Raw genomic sequence first — 23497 nt, 5'->3', positions numbered from 1 at the left:
ATTCTTTTCTATTTAATGCATAATAATTTTCTTCTTACTTTTAGAAATAAAACTATCATTGTTTTATTTAGACTTATGGTCAACTTTCATTACATGCATAGTTATCAGTAGTTATTAAAATATTTCATGACTCTACCTTAAGAATACTATTTTAGAATATATTTATCTATGATATTCAGTTTTAAACTTGCTATTTCAAAAACTCGCTATCTCGAAGGGTTTTTTTTTGTGTCCCTTCAACTTTGAGATATCTGTAGATGTTTATGAAGGGGAAAAAAAACTACAAAAAATGCTTTTTTTGTTCTATTTCACAAAGATAACTGAAATAAAACAATATTTAGGTTATGCACTTTCAGTTAGTGATTATATCAAAAATATTACTAACCACTAAATATCTAAGAATATTTGCTTTTAGGACTCCATCTCTTTATTTTAGAAGCAATATAGAATTAAAATACAACATGGAATAGCGAATTGAATATGGAATTTAAAGAATAAAATTTTACATTGAATGTAATGTCTATAACTGAAGCCGCAAACAGGATTTTTGCCTGAATCAGAAATTTTTACTTCAGCAAATATTCAGTCCCACCGCACATCAAATCTCAAATGAAACTTGGCTAACTGCCAATCCTGCTAAAAAAATCCTTCTTAGTTTTAGTGGTGCATGATGATAATTAAATTAATAATAATGAAATAGTTGTCTAGGGATGTTAATTGTATCTAATACCCAAAATAATTTGGGATAGCAACTAAAAATTAATAATAATTAATTGAACTATGTAGAAATAGTTCAATTTCACAATAATATTTTTGTATTCAAGACTGGAAAAAAATAGATGTTTGATTTTTGGTGTTTTTCTAAAAACAATAAGTCAATGAATAAAATTTTAAAGGTACCAATAATTTTTACAATTGGCTAAAAACAAATATAAGGAGATGCGCTGATATACATTCTGCTTTTTTGTGTGTGTGAAGATAATAGTTTATTGAAATAAACAGCAAATGTACATTAAAAACACCAAAATATAAAAATATTTACAACAGTAAAAAGATATATCAACCAGAAAACCAAATTATCATTTACCTTTGAAAGACAGTTCGAAAAGTTTATTTTGTCATCATTGCTGGTAGTAATTTTTTTCCCACCAAAATCATAGCCAGATTTTTTTATTATTATTAAATTCTTGTATGCGACCAGGTATTGGAATTCGCAAACTGCCTATAAATTTAAAGTGTAATTTCTTTGCTTAAGTATACAGCAATATTATAAAAATATTAATGCACAATTTTAGCAAAACATTTAGCTGCTTCATTATTGATTTTCAACACAGCAATAATGAACAAGAAATTAGTAATTTTATTAAAGATCTAATGTTTATGTATTTAGTTAGAAAAACAAGCAAGAGAAAATCTTCATGCCAATATGGTTTCTTTTCAACAATATATAACAATTATTATAATATAGTGAATTTTTGTGTAAAATCTATTGAATTTTATAATTCAAAAAAGGAATCATCTCTAAAATTGTTTGCTTCAAACTTTTGCGTTAAGAAACAGCATTCATGCAATAATATAAATAAAATTAAGTAGACTTCTGCAGGATGGCCATGAATTTAGAAAAAAATAATTCCTGAATTTTCGAGACTGAGTTTATGAAATTTCCCTGATTTTTGTGGTTAGGAGCATGAATTTTATTATTAAATTTACAGGATTGCTTTAATCTGATATATAAGCATTTGTTTGGGGAAAATATTAAACTTTTACAGGTACCTCAGGGAGTAGTTAAAAGTCAAAAAGCTGATTATTGAGATCAAACAATGTTGTGTTTAAAACACATTTTAAATAATTGGAAGGAAAAAAAATGCCTGAAATTTGAGTGAGGAAAAAGTGTATATAGGAAGCATACAGGTATAGGACAAAATAATAGGAACACCTGTGAAAAAATGAAAATATTTTATTAATGAGAAGTTTGGCCTGAATGACAGCTTGCATTCAGCGTAGGATTAACAAATAAAGGTCGTGAACAAAGTTCATTGGAATTTGCAGCCATTCTTCTTGCAGGGCAGTCTCGAGTTCAGAGAGTGTGCATGGAGAAGGATTAACAAATAAAGGATTAACAAATAAAGGTCGTGAACAAAGTTCATTGGAATTTGCAGCCATTCTTCTTGCAGGGCAGTCTCGAGTTCAGAGAGTGTGCATGGAGAAGGATACCGAGCACGAACTTTTTTCTCCAAAAAACCCCACAAAGGCTCAATAATATTGAGATCAGGGGACTGAGGACACCACGTTAGATGGTCCACTTCATCATTATGCTCATTTAACCATGTTTGAACACAGTGAGACGTATGAACAGGAGCGTTGTCATCTTGGAACACAGGACGTTCTCCCGGAAAGAGAGTATGAAGCATAGGGTAAGATGATCTGCAAGTATGCTTCGGTAATGGTCCCCTTTGACCACCCCCCTCAAGACAACGAGAGTCCCCAATGCACGGGCAGATATAGCGCCCCACACCATCACAGAACCACCTCCATGTTTCACGGTTGGAACCAGGCAGTCAACATGAAATGCTTCTGCCGGCGTTCGCCACACGAACACACGTCCGGTGGTCTGGAATAGTGTAAAAGAGGATTCATCAGACCAGATGACATATTCCCATTGCAGTATTGTCCATTTTAGGTGGTCTTGGCACCACTGTAATCTCTTCAAAGCATTCCGCGCTGAAACTAACGGCTTTGGAATAGCTACTCTGCCATGCAACTCCCGTTGAATAGTTTTCATGGATACAGGGTTCTGAAGGTGGATATTCATCTCGGATGTTATTACCGGCAGTGTAGTCTTGCGTTTTCGAGCGACTATCCTCTTCAACACCCGTCTATCACGGTCTGACAACTTCGACTTCCTGCCGCTGTTGTGCCTCGCCGAAGACACCTTACCCAACTTTGTGTATGCCGACAGAGTCCTTGATACAGTGGGCCTCAAAACACCTACAAGGTTCGCTGTTCTGGACACGGACGCTCCAGCCAGGCGAGCTCCGATTATCATAATTTAATAGGTTTTTATTACTGATTTTAAATTTATAAATCTTGTTGTTTTTATTTTTAGAAATAAAGTTAAAACAAAACTTATTTTTTGTCACTTGGATATAAGTCAATCAACATTGTTTATTCAAAAAAATTTGAAAGGTTTGCGTATTTTATTCATTTTTTTAAATCATTTAGCACTTCGTTTTATTACAGAGCATAATAACTTTTTTTCAAAAATATTCTTTTCATATTATTTGTTAATTAGCTAAATATATTAATGAATATCACAATTCTTTTGTTTTTATTTTTAAGAAATTAAACCTTACTTTGTTTTTCGTTCATAATTCGGTCATTATTCAATTTAATTATTTATCTGAAATAATAATAATAAAAAATAGTGTTTTAAAAGCGTTTTTTTTTTCTAAAATTTATTTAGCACTTTGTTTTAAACATACAAATAATTTTTAACGAACTTATTTTTTAAATTTTCTTTCTATACTGTTAGGTAAATATATTGATAAATTTCAAATTTTTTTTATTATTATTTATTTTTAAATTAAGAAATCTTTCGTTTATTTGAGTGATCATTTTTAGAAAATGTAATAAAACTTACATTTACTTTTTCATTTAGAAATTGAGCATTACAATCGAACTTAATAATTATGTAATTATTTATGCATAATAGTACAATAAAATATTAATTTGTGAAAAACGCTTTAAAAAAAAGTTTTTAACACTTTGATTTAAGCGTATCATGAATTTCTAAACAAATATTTCAATAAATATTTTAAGTAAGATTTGTACATTGTAGTCAATTTATTTAATATCTTTCTTAAGCAAAACATATATATCTTCAAATTTATAAATTGATTTAAATCAATCTGAGTATGGAGTTTTGATAGAAATATGACTTTCTGTGCCTTACAAGTAAATGAAATTCAAAAATACTATATCGCGATACATCGCTATGCAAAACTGACGATGCATCACGATACATAATTTCTTATATCGCCCAGTCCTAATATCTATAAAATTCATATCAGCTTTTTTTAAACTGTTATGAAACGAGATGTTTTAAAATGCAAATTGGGACATGTTATTTTAAATTGCATGCATACAAATCACTATTTATAATTTTATTCATATAGGTTTTAAAAAAAAGCGTAACATTTTTTTTTTCGAGAATTCAAAAAGGAGACTTTCTTTGAAAAGACAAAGTATTTCTTTTTAAATTGAACAACAAAAAAAAGTCAACTGTTGCCATTAACCCAAATTAATCCCTCTTGGTTTACTTTTAATAACATTTTCAGATTTATAAAATACCCTGAAAATTGCTTGTTTTTGGACAAATGGCATTGTTAAGTTTAAGGGAGTGATGCCCCATCATCTTTTACTATGGTTATCACAGAGAAACCTTCAGGAAAGACCACCTCTATTTATGCCCACTTTTGGGAGGAGCGTAATTTTTTGTGTAGACATTGTGTTAAAGAAAACCTCACCCAGCGACGGGGCAAACATCTGCACCAAATGTGGAAAAGGTCAAATAAGGAAATTTTATAAAATATCTAAAAAAATTCAACAAAACAAAGATTAAAATTTATTCAAAATATTTGTGTGAGGCTCTTATTTAGAGAGTTCTTTTTGACGATACTTGTTGCAGTCAGAGTGCACTAAAGACAATATTATCAACGATTTACTTTTAGAGCTGAAAGTTAAATTATAAAAAAAAAAGTTTTCTCTCTAAAAAACATGGTAAAATTCTATAATTTTTAAGACATAAAATTAAATGCTAACTTAAACATAAAACGTTATTGTTTATTGATTTAAAATGGCTTTATCATCCGTAATTGGTAAACTTGTTTTTGCACATAATTATATTAGTTGGAAATATTTTTATAAACGCTAAATTTTATTCAGCGATCTGTCTATTCATGACGCTGCCCGAAGTGGCATTTCCGCACCAAGAAAATGACACTGACTAAAATTGAAATAGTTTGTGAAAAATCACGTACCTTCGATAACAATTTTGAAGTCAATGGAGGTAACCTCTAAGAACAATCAGCGACCATTTTACTGTGGAACGGAGAGTGATTGCTCCCAAAAGGTTTCACTGTATTATGAACTTCATAATAAGTGAAATAAAAAAAATTCTGAAGAATGATGTCAAATACATTTATTGTAAAATTACAATGATGATGAATATTTACATATTTATAATATTGGTGATAAATTACAGGTGACTGAAACACTCCCTCCTTTTAAAGTCGATTGGATTACCAAAATAGTTTTAGTCATGTGGTTGGTCGAGGTTTCAGAATCAGTCTTCCATTCTAGAGAGAGAATAAGATAAGATCTATTAATTGTTGATTACAACACTCTATGATAATTTGTTTTGTAGTTTACTAGTCTTCTGATTTTCAGAATTTTTTATTTATTAGTCACAGATTTCTAAGTAAGTGTTAATAGTATTTTTTAGTGTTTTATCTCTGCAAGACGCACTATAATAATTTGTCCATACGAGATTTAACTCACAAATCAGATTAAATATCCCACTCACTTTTTCTTTTTAAAAATTTGTAATTCATTGATAAATTCTTAGTTTACAATTACAAAATATTGTTAAAAAGGCCAATTTTTTAAACATAAAACTTTCTTAACACTATTCAACAAACTTACAAGTGATATTTTTCAACCATTTTGTGGTTAATCTATGAATCTGACTCATACCAAGATTTGGCACATGTATTATTCAATTATTTAAACTGCAAATAATCAAGATCAACTCAATTTCTAAATTAGAAGGGAAAAAATTAATCCTGGGAACTAGTTCCTATTTTACGTGTGTATTCCGTAGACTAACACATTTCATATAAGGCATGCAAAAAATTTCAGATTTTTCAAGCTCTGGTTCTTTAACAATATTTAGAAACCAATTAAATATTATAAATCAATGATTTTACATTTTGTCGCATTCCTCAAACATACCATTCCAACAATTAAATCCTGGAATTCTAGCTCTTGTAAGAAATAGAAATTTGAAAACAACTCCGTTACTCGCAGATATTTCTCGACTCTCTTTACTGTACTTGATTTGTTAGGCAAAATTTTATAACTAAAAATATATCTTTAGAAGTAAAAATATAATACCAAAAGGTGTGTTTGTACAAAAGAGAGTACAGGTCTACTGGCTTGCTTGTTGCATTTTTACCACATTATATCATAGAAAAGTATCGTTTTTATGTATTCTAGTACTATTGTACTGTGTCTGACAAGATTAGAAAAATCCAAGTTAACATAGGATTTCAGTCAAAAAAGGTTTTAAAAATTATTATCTAGCTACTTACGTCATCACATGACATATTGAAGTCTGCAAGCACCTGACGTACTCTTGAAACAATACTAAACATGTTAAAAAAATAAACATAGAATATAAAGCAATTAAAAATAACCACCACAGAAATTATTTTAAGATCATTAGATCCAATATAACAATTAAACTCTGATAAAAAATATATAAATATACAGTTCAAATTCCTGAAACATTTTTGCAATCAAAATAAATATCTTTTCCCTTTTTTTTAAAAAAAAGAAAATAATAAATAATTTGCATTTGCTTCAAAAACCTATTCATAATAATTTTTTTTTATTTCCCCTTTCGACCTTTAAAATAGTTAAATATTTATGCTGCATTAACCATACTTAATGAGTTGTTGATAAGACGAGCAGTTTATTAATCTCACTAAAGTTTTTTTTAAACTACTATTACTTTTAATTAAAGCCGAATATTAAATTATATAATTGAATGACAGCTATATTTCGGTTTTAATTATAACAATCTTCATTAAAAAACTGGTTTAATATTTTCATTTATTAAAATAATTGTTTTATTTTAGAATTTGAAGTTTATTTTATACAGCAATTTTTACATGAAAATCTATATTGTTATACCTTCACTTCAAAAGAAAAAAAAACGAGAAAATTTAACTTATCCTCTACTAACTTTTTTAATTTTTGATTTATAAGTAACATCTATTTATTCTTTTGAGGTTATTAAATGTCATTTAACTAATAACTAAATGCTATTGTATGAAAGACATTAACATTTATTTATTATTTTGTTGTTGAATAAGCATGTTCTGATGATTCCAGATATGGAACTTTGCTTTGTAGTATATTGGGATATATACCACGAAAATAAATTGTCAAAAATTATAAGAGTTTTTAATTAAAATTCCACAAGATAAGTGGATCAATGAATTTTTAAAATATGTTTACATTCAGTTAATGCTCAAAATAACAATCTCAGACAAACAAAAACTGACATTATACATGGGAGTGAAATTTCTTGTATAGCAACCCTAAATGTATGAGAAACGAATATAGTTAGGCAACAAAAAGCCGAGAAGTCTTTCAGCAAGTTATTAAGCATAAAAGGATACATAGATGGAGCCACCACTCTACGATGTATACCCATCATGAATAAAATAATAAGAACTGTGCTGCTTATTGTGAAGAAAAGATGATTGATCAGAGACTGCAGAAAACCGACCTGAAACATCAATTAACAGATTAATAAAAAACAAACTTGTATATTATTCCAGTTTCTGATACAATGAGGTCTTCTCTTAATTTAGAATTTTTTTAAATTCAATTAAAGTTTACACTATATTTTTTTTCTTATTTAACATTTATCCTGTATTTGACTGATAGCTAAGACGCAGTACCCAGTAGACCACTAAAGACAAGCATCAGTGTGCCGGTGGGTGAACACACTGATTAGCCTGAGAAGAGACCGAGTGTGTGCGCTATTTGTCGTCATTAAACTGTTCTACGGTAAAGGGCTCAACTTTGCATGTAGGTCATCGGGCTATCAAAGAAGGAGAGCCACTCCCTTGGCAGAGGATCAAAATTATAATGGCGTGCATTCAAATCATCATAAAAAATGTTTCCCAGACTGTCACCCATAACCCATTGTGTAGCTTTAGCAGTGTATTGTGTAGCAGTGTATGAGTAGCATTGTGTATAGTAAATAATTGTGTTAGATAAATAAAGTACTACTAATAATAATAATATTCATTTAAAAATTAATTGATTATATTACAATAAATTATATTGCAAAACAAAAAGACTTTTATACCTTCAACAATTAAAACAAATTTCCACTCTTACTATCAAAAAAAAAAAAAAATTTCAGGAATTAAAAAAAAATTAAGGACCTTATAAATGTTAGATCAATTATTCATCACCAAACATACATGCGATTAAAGGTAAAAAACAAAACAGTCACACAACAGTTCATTCTTAGCCAGGGGAATCATTAAAGATAAGGCTCAATATTTTCGTGTCCAACAAATGATTGAGGCAATGAGGTCAGCATCAAACACAAGCCACCACTGGGGCGAGAAAAGTTTAGAACTTTACAATGACAGCTGAGTAGATTTTAAGACTAAGTCAAAAACGTTTAGTCTTAAATATTTTCTTTTTTACGATTAACTTGTTTAAAACAACTATAAATAATGGAAATTAACGATCTTAAAGGATGTTTAACAAAAATTAAATGCTTTTAAGTTTCTTTAACTTTCAAAATAAAAAGTGATAAGATTTTAAAGACTGTAGGAAACCTGATGTAGAATTTCTAACATGAACAATTATAAAATCTTTATCAAAATTAGTTTTCTTCAGATATCTTTTGAATTGACTTATCAAATTTTGCAGCATCACGAGTTCTCCTCACAAAATAGGAAAATTTTTTGCATAAATTGTTACATATTAATCTGTATGTTACCGAGAATGACCAAAATCAAGAGAATATTGATTCTCACCGGTGAATGTCAACAATAACAAAATTGCTTTGGAGAATGTCTGAAATATTTGTCATATTCGATTCGATATTAATTTATTCGTTGATATTATTATATTTATTCGATATTTCAATATCTGCTAAGGATAGATTAGAAGAAACATCAGTGTTCAAAGTAACTGTTAAATGCATACTGGGCAAAGGTACTTGATCTTTAAAAAAAAAAAACATTGATGCAGGGCACACATGGCAGTGGCACTGAACCTTAAAAAACATCAGTGTAGGGTATATTCGACAGTGGCACTTAACTAGACCTAGTATATGTTTGGGACATTTACCAAAGCAACTATGTGATTGTCAACATTCACCGGTGGAAGTCATCAATTTCAGTCATTCACAGTAACATCTATACTGGGTAAGCTCAAATAAAATATCACTCCATATGACATTAAAAAATCATTAATTTTTCACTTAAAGAACAGTGTAAAGTATATACTGAAAGAATTTCAAAAACATGTTTACTATTATATTACAATATATTACCTTTTTTAATTTGCACTTATTTATTTATTTTTGAATAATGTATGAGATTGACTCTGCTTACAATATTAATAATGTTTGAAAAATTGATTCAAATAAATAAAAAAACATGTATATAAATAATACTTGGGTTGTTAGAGGATCCATCAGCCACTGCCAAGCACCCATAGCTGTGCAAAGAGAGACCACAATAAACATCACTAAAAACAAAATTATAACAATTAATTTTTTTAAAAAAAAGAGTACAATAAGTCTAAACCTAATCTTAATATTAAATTCATTTCAAGTCCTTATTAAAAAAGACAATTTTGAGGTACTTTTTTCTGCAAAAATAAAGCAATATATTTCTAAAAACTATTCTTTGCTTATATCATGGTATTTGCGATTATCCCGTTGACATGTACTTTGGGATTGTCCCCTCGACCTGTCAACGCTTGCGAAAATGCGCAAATCCTTTGCATACATCATAATAAAAAGCTATTTTGAAAATAAACATTTTAACACATTAAATTTATCAAATAATAATAATAACAAAAAAAAACTGAAAGTGGTAAAAATACGTAACGAAAAAGGGTAATAATGCATTTACACATGGAATTATTTTTTAATTTAACCATATATATTATTCTAAATCACTTCGGTGGCCAAAAATTCTTGACGCTTTTAAAGCGCTAAAAAATTGCCTAGCACTCTTTTCGGTGAAAAGCAAATCCCGAATTCAAATCATTTTGTAGCTTAGTAAAAAAACAGTATATTTCAACACGCTAAAGAAAACTAACTCGCTTACTCAAGTATTACACAGAAAATATGATACAATTTGTGGTCATTGGCGCAGAAAGCTACCTTTAGGCGATAATATTGGGTTTGGCAAAAACGGTAGACGGGATAATAATATTAATTTAAATTAAGGACATTCAAGGCTGGTAAAACTGAATTTTATAATATTCATATTTTATTTAGCCATGACTATGATTTTCAAAACTAAAATATTTAAAAGAGCTTCATGTTAAAAAATTTACCACTACCAGAGATACAAAAGAAAATTTAAAAATCATATTTGATTAAATTTTATGACTTTTAGTGGCAACACGAGCCCAGGTGGCTCAAGGAGATAAAGTGACACACAATTTGCAAATCTGTATCCCATTTGAGAAATCATTAATAAAAAGGTGATTAAAATCTTCTGCATAGAATGTTTTAAATAGAATGAAATGACAGAAAAGACTTTTGGTATTACATAAGATATATCTCACGATGTCCTCACCAATGCTTACTAATTCTACGTCTGACCCGTCTTGGACAATAGTTCTGAGCTTATAATTACCATTCCTAAAAGAGTTTAATTCATCCAATTGAATTTTCCATAGTTTGTACAGATATACTCATTAAAAAAGTATACTTTTTAATGTTACAGCATACCAATAAACTAAATCTATAATTTCTTTTTGTTTTGTATTTCGAGCAATTTTAATCAAATTTTCATGAACTTTGGCTATCTTGATATTTGGATATCTTGATAGAAGATACGAGCATTATAATTTAAGAGTTATAAGATTAAAAGTTTTGAACTACTGCTAAAAAATGTCATGCACAACTTATTTGACTTACTCTATATTACATAAATTGACTTACCTCGCCATCTTTTAGTTTGAGGCTGATAGTAGGCTATCACTTCAACAAGTCTTCTTTCGAAAGCTTTTAAATCTATGAAGTTTTAATAAAATGTTCATTTCAATAAAAAAATACATTAAATACTGACATAAAAGTATATTTGAGATAACATCTTGCTGATAGTTAAGAAGAATTATAATGGAGTATCTAAATCCAAAAGTGATATAGACATTTTTATTGAATAAAAAAAAAATAAAAACATTGTTTGTGAAATAAGTTTAATATAAGGTATAAGAACTAAAAATTACGGACTATTCTTATAATTTTGATGTTGATGCAATCAACTCAATTTTCAAAGTACGATTTGTTTAAGGTTTTAAACACAAAAATGAAAAAAATCTGCTGCAATTTTTTTTCAAATTTTACTGACATATAAGAGAGATTGGGAAAATTTTCAGATTTGCCCCTAAATAATTGCACGTTTTAGGGACTTCCAAGCAATAGAATGTAAGAAAAGAAAGAAAACAGAAAGAGGCAAACGTAAAAGATGAAACCACACCAAGGCAAGACATTATATGTTTTTCTTTACTTTGTTCCAAGTTCAACAACCAGCAATTTTATTTGATAACTTGGTATTTTCAGTTAGCAAAAACAGATAATTGTGATATTTTGGAGATATTTCTGTATCTGTTTCCACCAACTAAAACCACTTAAGTGGCAAAAGAATTTTAAGTTGCAAATAAATTTTTTAAAAAAAGGAAGAGACTTGCCCAAGAATGATTAAAAGTTCAAGTTATACCTACCCTCCAATTTTCCTCCTTTATTATTATTTTTTTTTTCTTAAAGTTTCTCACAGGCTACTGTCTAGGCAAGAATATGGGAAAATGACAAAAAGTCTCAAAATACCAATCAACTTAATTCATGAAAAAAAAAAGGTGCATGTGTGTGAAACTATTTTTCACAGAAAAAAAACATTTAAATTATTTATATACATATTTAAAGTTTTTTCTTAACTGAACGCGTACATTGACAATCTAACAAACTGTTAAACTTTATAAATCGTCATTAGGGCTGCAAGTTTATCACAGGAAAAAAAAAAACGTGAGGATTTCATTTTCAACTTTATTTTGATTTTTAACTTTGATTGTTGCAAAAAAGAAGTTCAAGATTCGTCAAAAAGATCCATTTGATGGGAAGAAATAAAGCAAAGAAAGATTCGTCAGATGATGTCATATTCTCAAGTATAATAAAACATTTTTTTCTTTTGCAGATCAGATGAGAGAGAGAGAATAGCAGGTTCTTCATTACATTACATAATTGCTGATCTCAAAATGTGCAATTTGTTGCACAAGAATATCAGGGGTCCGCCTAGGTTTTTATGGGAGGTACCTATTTTGTGAAAATTTAGACATAATTCGAGAAAATTAGAAAATTATATTAAAAAACTAACACAAAAATATGGTAAAATAAGAAGATATTTTAAAAAATTGCCACTACAAATAAAAAACATTTATGATTGGTAAATTTTTAAATTTCTTTCCCCATATATTCAAAAATAATTTTGCTATTGTAAAATTTTGTGCTTAAAATTGTATATCTAAATTTAAAAATCCATAAAAATCATTGTCCATTGTTAAATTTTAACCTTGAATTAAGAAAAAAAACATGCATTTAACAATACTTGTACTAAAAGTTTTTTTCATTATGAGAACATTTCCCACAGGGTCATATAAAAAAAAGTTTCACAACGAAAAAAATGATTAATAAAAAAAAAATAAAGGTCTTTTAGAAGAAATTTAGAACAATATTCAAATGTTTAGAATAATTTTCGAATGTCAACTTCATGTTACAGAGGGAGTGCCTGGTCGTTTAATTTTAAAAATAAAACTGCGAAAAAAGCTTGCTATAATATGGCGAAGCGACCAGTTAGGCTACCACACTGCACTATCTGATCAAGCATGTGATACCTATTCGTACATGCTTAATAAAGTTGGGATTTTTTCTTACGGGGATACAAAAACAAAATTTTAAGAGCAGGAGGGGGGGAAATTCTCAGAACTTGCTTTTTTAAAAGTATATTGAGAAACTATTGTTTTTCCTAAAGTTGAATTTGTGAAGGTACCGCTAAATGGTAGTAAATTTACCCTGCACAGACCCCTGCTTATGAATATGTTAGATTCATAGAAATGATTTTTATCCTTATTTTCATTTAAAAGTTAAATAAATGAAAATGATTGTTCAAATCATTCTGGCTTTATCACAATACCAATGTGCAATGTGGTATAAACAAACAAAAAATTCCATCAGTAGAAGATTTTAAAAAAATTTCTTCAGAACACAAATTAAAAATAAATAAGTAAACATCATATACCCTAATAAACATAGATATGGTATAAATAATAAAATAAAAGTATAATAACCCATTAGCGATTTAGCAAATGGGTAAAATTGGGGAAATGTTTCACCCCAATGCACTATTTCCCCATTTAATAACATTGAAAAACTGGTTTTTCTATGCGAAGAAGACAGCGGGTTAAAATAAGACTTTTTATATGCAGAACCTTTATACATATAGAATTTTATACAGATAATTCTCCCCAGAAGCAGAAAGTGCCTAAAACTGCGACGGACGTCGCAGAACAAACGAGGTCCTGCAGAACAATTTGTATCTTGAAATCTTGAATAAGTGACAGCATATTCCTGCGATAATAATTTATTAATAATTCATCGTCATTAACAAAATTTTTCACCTCAAAAGTGATTGAAAAAGTAACAAATCAAGAATGTTTGCCTTGGTTTAAAAATAATGTACAGTATCTGTGTATGATCCTGTATTTTAATAAATGAAAATATGTATTTTTCGGCGGAAGAGCCGCGGCGCTATCGAAAAAAAAGTTTTTTTCCTACATGCGGCGCTTCCGATGCAGCGGCGCTTCCGACGAAATATTTTTTAGTAGCAAAAAAATTTGTCAAGGAAAGTTATTTAAGATGGAATAATTTTCTGAGAGAAAGACTATTTAAAAAAATTAATAACGAAGTCGACGAAATATTCGCCCATATTGCGATCTGCTGCAGAACATCGCCAATTCTTAGCAAACTTTTTGGCAGCAGCCTGTAAGAAAATAAATAAACGAAATAATTTTAAAAAAACATCGCATAAGGAGAAAATTTAAAAGTTATGCATCTTGTATCCACCCCCAGCTTAAGGAAAAATCGCAAGCTAGAAATCTATTTAGCGCCTTGGCAATTGTAATTTGAGCGAACAGAAAAGGAAGTATAGGATCCTAAATCCGACACTCACGGGACTGACGAAATGCCGAACTTCGGATCTCTTTCGGAAATTCCAATATGGCCCCCAAATTTTACTATAATTCAATTCCACTATTAATTTCAGAAAAACCAATAAATTTAGTCCAGTTTCGATCGTAGATTATGATGGGGTGAATTTAAAACTGGCCCATCTTAAGAGATATTTTACTAATCAAAATAATAATCTATATAATATAATCAAGAAGAAATAATCAGAATCCTATGAAGAAGAAATAATCGTTTCTTCTTTGGAGCGAGATCATAGTTCTCGTTTTTTCTTTTAGATAACATTTTGTTTTAACAAAAGACGCTTACCTCGCAAGAAGAAAAAAAAAAGCTAACAGGGAACTACAAAAAAAAATTTTTTTTTAACAATTAATGCTAAGAAACTAACAATGAATAACAACAAAAAACAAGCTAAAAACTAATAACGATAAAAAAAACAAGCAAGCAACAATTAACAAGAAAAAATAAAAAGCGGCAAAATAAAAAAATTAATGAATCGAATAAAAAACCGCAAAAGGGATAGAATTCATTTTGTTGTCCGCATGGTAGTTTCAATGTCAACTGGGTGTGGCCAATTTATGGTCAAACAGAAGAGAGAAATTTGGGGGTAAAGCACAAGCACAGCTGTCAAGATTGATTGATCAGTTTTTTCCAACTTCCATTTCTTTATTTTGTTCATTGGAAATGCAAGTGTTTTTACTTCTCACTTTATTTTAAACTGCTTAAGAAACAGATGTTTCTTTTGACACAGATTTATAATTTTTTTTCAAGCTTTTTTATTTTTAAAAGATAAAATAAAGTAAGTTACTTCAACAGAATAAATTCCAAATAAAAAGAATATAGCTGATTTTTTTTGTCTTATCAATATAAATTTCTTAAAAAAAAAAATTAAAAAAAAAGATTAGATCAGATTAAGTGCCAAATTTTGGAATGCTGGATTAGGGGTCCCATACCCTGTTCTTTTCCCCAACCCCTTTTAAATATTGAGTCACATTGGGTTATTTCCATTGAAGGAGAGGGCATTCTACCCACTAAAATTCCACCTCAAAGATTGTGAAAGTGAAACTTATTTCCCGTTCGCTAATTTCTTCAGAATTTTTTTTGGAGCCTGTTTAGTTATTTCTTATTCTTGTTATTATTAGTTATTTCGTTATTATTAGCTGTTTCGTTATTATGTATTAGTTTTTCCTCAAATTGTTAACGGTAATAAATTTTAAAATCTTTCTTTTAATAAATTTTTATTTTATTTTTCTTATTGCATTGTTTTACGGATTCCTGTAATCAGTTCAGCCTTAATTCAGCTACTGAACATATAAATATTTTTTTGCTGTTCTTCTGTTTTTTGGCGCGGTGCCAACTAGTAAGAACAACTTTATTTTATATAGTTTTGTTGTTTTCTTTTCTTTTTTTTTGCTGAAAGAGAAAACTTTTTTTGTTGCTTTTTTTTTGCTGAAAAAGAAATTTTTTATTATAATTTAGAAATTAAAACTTTATTTTGTGAAATGCATAAAAAAATGTAATTTTTTATTATACAGATATTCTAAAAGGTAATTTAAAGGTCTCTTCTGAAAGGATGCTGATATACGCGGTTCAGCGCCATTGCGGCGCTTACTATAACTTTTTTTAAAAAAATTCATTTTTATCGAGGTGCGGCGCTTCTGACGAAGCGGCGCTTTCTCCGAAAAATACGGTATTTTAATGTAAAGCTAACTTTTTTTCGCTGTTAAATCCTTGCAGAACATTTGTATATATTAATAAGTCCTGTTGCAGAACATTTGAAAATATTCTGCTTCTGGGTAATTCTCTAAAAGTGTCATTTGATACAAACCAATATTTGTTAAGTTTCAGATCAATAAAATAATATTTAGACCCCAAGCTCAGATGTCAAAGATTGAAAAAAAACTTGGTGTAGAAAGGTTGTTGAAACACAAATCTGGATTATAGATAAAGCTTTTAATTTTATATTTCGTAATTGAAGTGTATTTCCAAAATGAAGAGATCAAAAGATATTAGTTTTTTAATAACCCTCCCAGTAAAATCAATTTTTTAATACGTGTTAAAAAAATCTGTACATTTTGTTAAAAGCTGTGAAATCGCTCAAATAAAATAGGGGAAAAAATGGTTTTGTTATGATATTGGAAAAAATATTAAAGATTTACAAAAAGTGGATAAAATCAAATAAAACTTATTTTTTCAATCTGTTATATCTTTTATAAATGGATGTTTTAGCTATTTTTAGATAAATTGTATAAAAATATTTGGTAACATAGTTTGGTAATATAGTTTACAGTTTAAGAAACTCTGTACAGAACTTATGAAAAGACAGTACTTGAGAGGATTTAGGGAATCTCTAAACTATTTTCATTCATCATGTTGACCATATGTTTTAAATTATCAATTTTGAAATTTCAGAAAAGCACTAAAAATTGTTAAAATGTAAATGAAAATTAATAAAAAAAAAAAAAAAAAGATCCTCTTATTTTAAAGAATTTTTTGCACAAATCACAGCATTGCAAAAAATGTATGAATATTAGAAAAAATATTAAGATTTAGTGAAAAAACTGTCAAAAATTTGTTGTATTAATCATGATTAAAGAGAATAAAATAAAGTGGAATGTTTTGTATGAAGTTTAGGAAGTAGAAAATTCTGTCAAATGTCCGAAAATCACCAAAACTTGGCTTTTATTTTGCGGCAGGTATTAATCCATTATGTTTCCCAGAATATTTATCTTTCAATCTATGAAGCTAAAAAAAAAAATTTCTTTAGAATTTCTATATATTTAAAAGCAAATAAAATAAACTAAACATACTATTTGAGGGTACTATTGGGTACACATTTTCTTTTAGTGACTATTTATATTTTTACAGAGCACAAGGATAACGACTTCAAAGTCCGGTTGTTTAATAGGAAATGAAGATAGTAATCATAGAAAAATAGAACATTTCATAAACAGTATAAAGCTCCACAGCACAGAGTGCTCAATTCAAGGGGCATCCTGATCAACACTCTAATTTTGTTTAAATTTTCCTAAGAAATTAAAATAGGCACAAAAGATTGCATAGATATAAATATGTAATTGAAAAATTTACAAGAAGCCAGCACAAATGAGAGTGACAGGGATTACTCAATGTGCACAGACAAAACTTGCGAAATGTAATGTTAAATTTTTAGACGTGTTTAATAAACCACATTTTACATCAACCAAGTACGTGAATATCACAATAAATACAAATCAATAAATTAATCAGAAATTTCATTCAAATTAGTTACAATTAAAAATTAATTACACAGCACTAAAGTTACATAATTTTCTTATCTAGTTTTATAAGATAATCGCAAATTTATTTCGCATTGTTGACCTTTAGCAATAACTTAAATATATAATTTCAAATCAAGATCATTTAGGAATTTTTCATACCTTCACAGGTTGTTTGTTCTAGAGTCATTTTCAATATCCAAGGTACACGTAAGAGTAAAATCGGACAAAACTTACAAAATGAATACAATAAACTCTATTTATAACTACTTTTTCATAAATTCAGTACTCTAGGGGCACGTTCCAATATTCGCACCGGTGTAACCGGTTGCACTGGTTTGCCGCACCGACCGTTCCAATATTAAAACCAGTTACACCAGTGCACTGCACCGATCGTTCCAATATTCAAACCAGTGTCACCAGTTACGCACGAAGTGCACCGGGTTTCTGGTCGGTTTGGTCAGTTCGCATGACGTCATTACCCTTATTTGTTTACAAACTTTATTATACTGCTGTTGAGAGATCGTCAAAATTTTGCTGTATTTTTGAATGGATTTTAATATAAATTTGTTATAAAAACTTGTTTTATCATTGAAAATAAATTTTCTTGTAATAAGTTGAAATATAATAATTATTATTGGAAATGTATTCTGTAGATGAATCGTCTTGATGTTGTTTATAGCAATGGATATCATTCATAAACGTGTTATTTCTGATATTAGTATGTTTTTGTTTTCAAGACTAAGAATTCATCTCAATTTTAATACGTGTGGTCATTAGATTTACTTGATAGATTCACATCGAAAGAATTTTGACTTGTGATTTTCAATAAACATATCGTTTTGTAAATCAAACAACTATCCAAAGCATTGATAAATTTGTAATAGCGATAGAACTTTAAAATCAGTAAAAGATTTATTGCTTCATATGCATTCATAAACATTTTCGTCCAATGTATATTGTTTTTAAAATAAACAAATCCAATCAATATTTGATTGTTAAATACATTTCTTTTGTGTTATAAATTTTTCTTATATCCTTTCTATATTCCAGAAAAGACCTGGAACGATGAATATTATCCTAGCATAATAACAAATTATGCTTTTAGTTTTTACTGTATTGAGTTTTATTAAAGAGACTGACCTAAGTTGTTAAACTAGGCCTTCATTGTATTATGTTTATAATTTGTATTCTATGTATTTCTATTTCTTTTTATAATATTAAATCATTTCTGATAACCACAACATAGTAGTGATGATATGGAAATCTATCCTGATCTATACCTCCTTCAGCACACGTGCAAATCAATGTCTTAGATTAATAACAGATGATATTATATAAAAGTTTAGTTTTTGTAAAAGGATCTTAAATGGAGCCAACGACAAAGGTCGTTCATTGGCCTGTGTTATTAGAACTAGACTTTTAATGCCAAAGGTTTTTAACATTTACATTTCTTTCATAATTGTTAACTAAAATAAATTCTGAAAATCACAATATAATAAACATTTTAGTATTATATTATGACATTATAATTTTGAACAATATGAAGATTTTATATGTTATTGGTAAATTTTTAATTTAAGCTTTGATTCTGTTTAAAATTTTAAAAAAATCGACTTCTATTTAAATTTCTTATTAGTTCATTACTTTTGTTTCAAGATTTCTATTTCTTAATGATAATTATTTTTTAATTCAAGGTATTTATTACGTGATTATTGATCTATACGTAATATAAATATTTATTTTTTATAACACTAACTTGAAAATTTCTGAAACACTTATTAATAACTGTTGTTTTGTATACTTTTTTTTTTTGAATTATACTACTAAATCTAACTTTTGGCAAATTTTTTTTAAAAAAAGACTGAAATAAGTGAATTATTGACTAGCTTGTGTCATCTTAAATTTCGGGTTAATATTTGAACTTAGTTTAAAAGTTTGATTTAAAACATTTCTGACAAATACAACTTAATAGTTATGACAGGGAGATTTAACTTTATGTGAAACATCTTTGTATACACCATTATTTCACACTAGTTGCAAACAATAGTTAAGTTTATCTGAAACGATTTTAAACTTGATGGCAAAGGTTGCTGTCACTATGTGTAATTATATTACTACAAATTTAAATATTTCTGTCCAACATGGAAAATTTTTTATTACAACAATATCTGCAGATTACAATATTAGTGAATTTCTTATTTTTGAATGTAAACAAATAAAAACGCTTTAAACTTTATCATTGCTAGTTCATTTCTTGTTTTGTTGCAACATTTTTGTTTCTTAATTTCTTTAAAAAATTTAAGTTTCATATATATATTTTAAAATAAAATGATATTGTTGTGTTAAAACATTTTTTTTACTTAAATACTATAATTGTATAGTTGTGATGGAATACTAAAGCTCCCACTTGTAGCAAAATTATAATAATATCTTTCTCTCTTTTTAACACAAACTCATTTCAGGTAAGTATGTTATCTATTTATAAATATTTCTCCCATGTGGCACCATGGTATTTCTCTATATATTAGCAACACTGTTTAGTGTTTCAAAGTAAATTTTAAACAGCATAAGTGCTTCACAGTAGAATTCAAGAAAAGTGGCTTGACAACTATTTTCTTTCTATTGCTAATACTATCAATGCTAATATAGAATTTCAAATAACTGGTAAAATAAAAATAAAAATTTTGAAAAAAATAATTCAACAAGTAGCTTTTCATACCGAAATGTTAACTATATAAAAACTTGCAGTGCCTACATCGCCAAGCTACCACAGCACCTCCACATACCAGGCCAGTGATTCTCAACCTTTTTTTGTTGCGGCACACTTATAACGATTTCGAAATTTGACGGCTCACAATGAAAAAAATTAGATTAAAAGTTGTTTAATTACCTATTTTACTCTGTGTTAAATAGTTTGTGATAATAATTTTGAATGTGAAGTAAAATATTATGTGCTACAAAATCACATTTATTAAGGGATTAATTATTTCTTTCGACCAATTTTTTATTATTTAGTAACAGATTTTTATTTTTTTGCTAGTTATTAATTGTTTGCTTGTTTTCTATAGTTATTAACTGTTATTTTTTGTGGTTTCTTGTGAACTAGTTTTTTTGCTAATTGTTAGCTTAATATTTGTTGGTAATCCTTTAATTTTTTTTTATATGTTTGTTTTTTTAGTTATCCTTTGTTAATTTGTTTATTAATTGCATAGCTTACTTTAATGATTAGCTCTTACAACATTTTTTAAAATCACGTGTCATTTACAATTAAACACTTCCATCTTATTTTAAGATTGTCAGAGACAATATAATCACCGACAAAGATGATCACACGGTTAAAGCGTGGAAAAATTCTAAAAAGTATATATATACACTTTTCTTAAATTTAAACTTTAGTCATAATAAAAAGAAAAGCATAATAATTTTTATTGTATCATTTGTAATATTAGGCGGCACATTTTAAGAATTTGGCGGCTCACAAAAGTGCCGCGGCACAGTGGTTGAGAATCTCTGTACCAGGCAGTGGATGCTCAGACTCCTCGTAATTAATCAAATTTGTTTGTCCATGTGCTATTTGTAAATTAATAAAAATATTTGGCACTAAGCTTTACAGTTAGTTATGCATTAAGTATTTATTTAGAGTCATCTTATAATTTTATAGAAATAAACACCATAAATAAAATATGGTTTTATAATATGTAATTAAGTTTGGTAAAGTTTAATAATTTTTTCATGATACCTTAGAGCATGGCCTAAAATTAATTTATTCACTTAAACCCGCTTTTCAGTTAAGTATTTTTTATTAATTGTGTGTGGGTAATTTTGAAAACCAGAATTTTCAGAAAATCGTTATCTTGTGAATGGGAAAATTGAAGTGAAATATATAAATACTATATATATTTGGTTTTATTATCCAGTATTAGGAGGGATTTTTTTACCATACAGTAATCTAATTTTTTCCTCTGTGTTAACTATTTTGCTAAAATTGTGATCAAAGTACTTTCAACTGGGGCAACAGCTAAAAGGTGAAAAAAATTTGGTTAATATATTTTTTAAAACTAATTATGCTGTTAGGATTGGAGGTGGGTTTGAAATATTAAAATATTTAAATACTGATGTGCTCTGCATTCGACTTGATTACCGTTAAAGTTTATATATTGTATAAGATAATTTTGAAAGGTGACATAGCTTCTCGCCAAAGGTGGCTAGTATAAAAATATCTTACAATATGTTCACTAATAAAAATTACCTAACTTCTTTTTTTTTTTTTAAATGCTTAAACTGCAGCTAAGAAAAAAATCTCACAACTGGATTTTGATCTTTTTAGTCCTATCTAACATATGGTTATTTTTAATTTCTGTTAGAGGAACTGAGGAAGTTTCACTTTAAAATTTCTTCATGTAAACAAATTAGCTTTCGTGAAAAATTTCACTATGAAAATATATTCATTACACAGTTGAAGTCAATTTGCTCATAAACATTGCACCACATACCATCTCTATCAAAATAGAAGCTGTGCTAATTTTTCTGAATTCTGGCAATCAAATTTTAAACTTATTTTGACTGTTTGTCATTGACATTTAAGCTTACAATGAGAAACATTCCAAAGATGCCATCTCATGTATTTGAAATGCTATCAAATTTACATTTTAAAAGATCTTATTATACAGTAGGGAATCGATTATCCGGAACGATCGGGACCATCGCTATTCCGGATAACCGATTTTTCCGGTTTTCTGAATCGCTACAAAAAGCCGTTTTTTTATTGTTAAACCCAACTGAAAAAAAAAAAAATTTGGGAAATAATCTTAAAAAGAAGAAAAAAAGATGAAGTAATACACTAACGATTATTTCCAAAATGATGGAAAGGTAAACATCTTTCAAAAAAGAAAGAAAAATCCTAAAATCTTATGAGGAAAAAAAAATTATTTATTTGAAAATGGCGGGAAAATTTATTGAATTTCGTTCCGGTGTTTTGGTTTTCCGGTTTTCTGAATTCCGGATAACTGGTTCCGTACTGTATTAAGATAAAGTTTCTCTCTTGAGAAAATTCATTATGAAAGTAAGTTTATTATATATTTAAAATCAATTAATTACGCTATTTACATGAAAAATTAAGCTTAAAGCAAGCTAAATATTTTTTTTTTAAATTTAAAAAATCAAAACTCACTCTGGGCAAGGAGGAAAAGAATAGTGTATAACGATTAATTTTTCGAAATATGATTTCCAAAATATTTCAAAGAAAAACAATAAAAATTGTACTAAGCAGATTTTTATTTTTCTCTTTAATTTTGTTAAATATTTAAATATAAAACTTACTGAGATGATGGATGCATTTTAAAATAAACATTTAAACAGGAAAAATATGCAATAAGAAATAGAAGTTTTACTTTCTATCAACTAAACTTAAAAAATAAATAAGATAAACTGAAACTAATCATGATATTTTGCTTTATTATATGAAACAGCTTTACAAGTCTAGAAATATATATTCTTTAACAAGTAATGCAAAAATAGAATGGCCAAGAAATAAATACAATAGAACAAAAAATGAATTTGTTATCACTAAATTACTTTTTCTCAAAGATTCCGAAAGAGGAGAGCGTCTGCTTCTGGTTGCTAATGGCAACCAGAACTGACCTAACCGCACCGATCGTTCCTAAATTACGGTGTGAACTGAGATCACGTGACTAGTTCGCTTTCGTGTAACCAGTGTCACCGGTGCGAATATTGGAACGCAACCTAGCTGAAATACAAGATCACTATAGCTCTAAATAGACATACCACGCAATAAACTTATTCGGTTTAAAAGTTTCGAAATGATGAGGGTAAGTATCTTATCTTTTACGAATACACAACTGAGTCTTGAGATTCAAAATTTCGATATTGCGAACATAAAATAAGCAGAAACATCCGAAAGCATTGCCAGGTTTAAATTTTACTC

General features: G+C 28.3%; 1 protein-coding gene across 1 annotated transcript; it reads right to left on the bottom strand.

Moving 5' to 3' along the window:
- Positions 1 to 5185: 5185 nt before the first annotated feature.
- Positions 5186 to 23436, bottom strand: LOC107439242 (nuclear envelope phosphatase-regulatory subunit 1). Its single transcript, XM_087160602.1, has 7 exons — positions 23296 to 23436; positions 17713 to 17840; positions 11000 to 11071; positions 9494 to 9567; positions 7467 to 7576; positions 6372 to 6426; positions 5186 to 5357 (listed from the first exon to the last, which is right to left on the bottom strand). The coding sequence occupies exons 2-7, from the start codon at positions 17738 to 17740 to the stop codon at positions 5319 to 5321; spliced, it is 378 nt and encodes a 125-aa protein (XP_087016728.1). The 5' UTR covers positions 17741 to 17840; positions 23296 to 23436; the 3' UTR covers positions 5186 to 5318.
- Positions 23437 to 23497: the final 61 nt, after the last annotated feature.

Source organism: Parasteatoda tepidariorum, chromosome 4, assembly GCF_982258835.1.
Source record: "Parasteatoda tepidariorum strain Cologne lab strain chromosome 4, Ptep-v5.0, whole genome shotgun sequence".
NCBI classification, from domain to species: domain Eukaryota; kingdom Metazoa; phylum Arthropoda; class Arachnida; order Araneae; family Theridiidae; genus Parasteatoda; species Parasteatoda tepidariorum.
The sequence above is the reverse complement of the archived record's forward strand: the minus strand, read 5'-3'. Positions and strand labels throughout refer to the sequence as shown.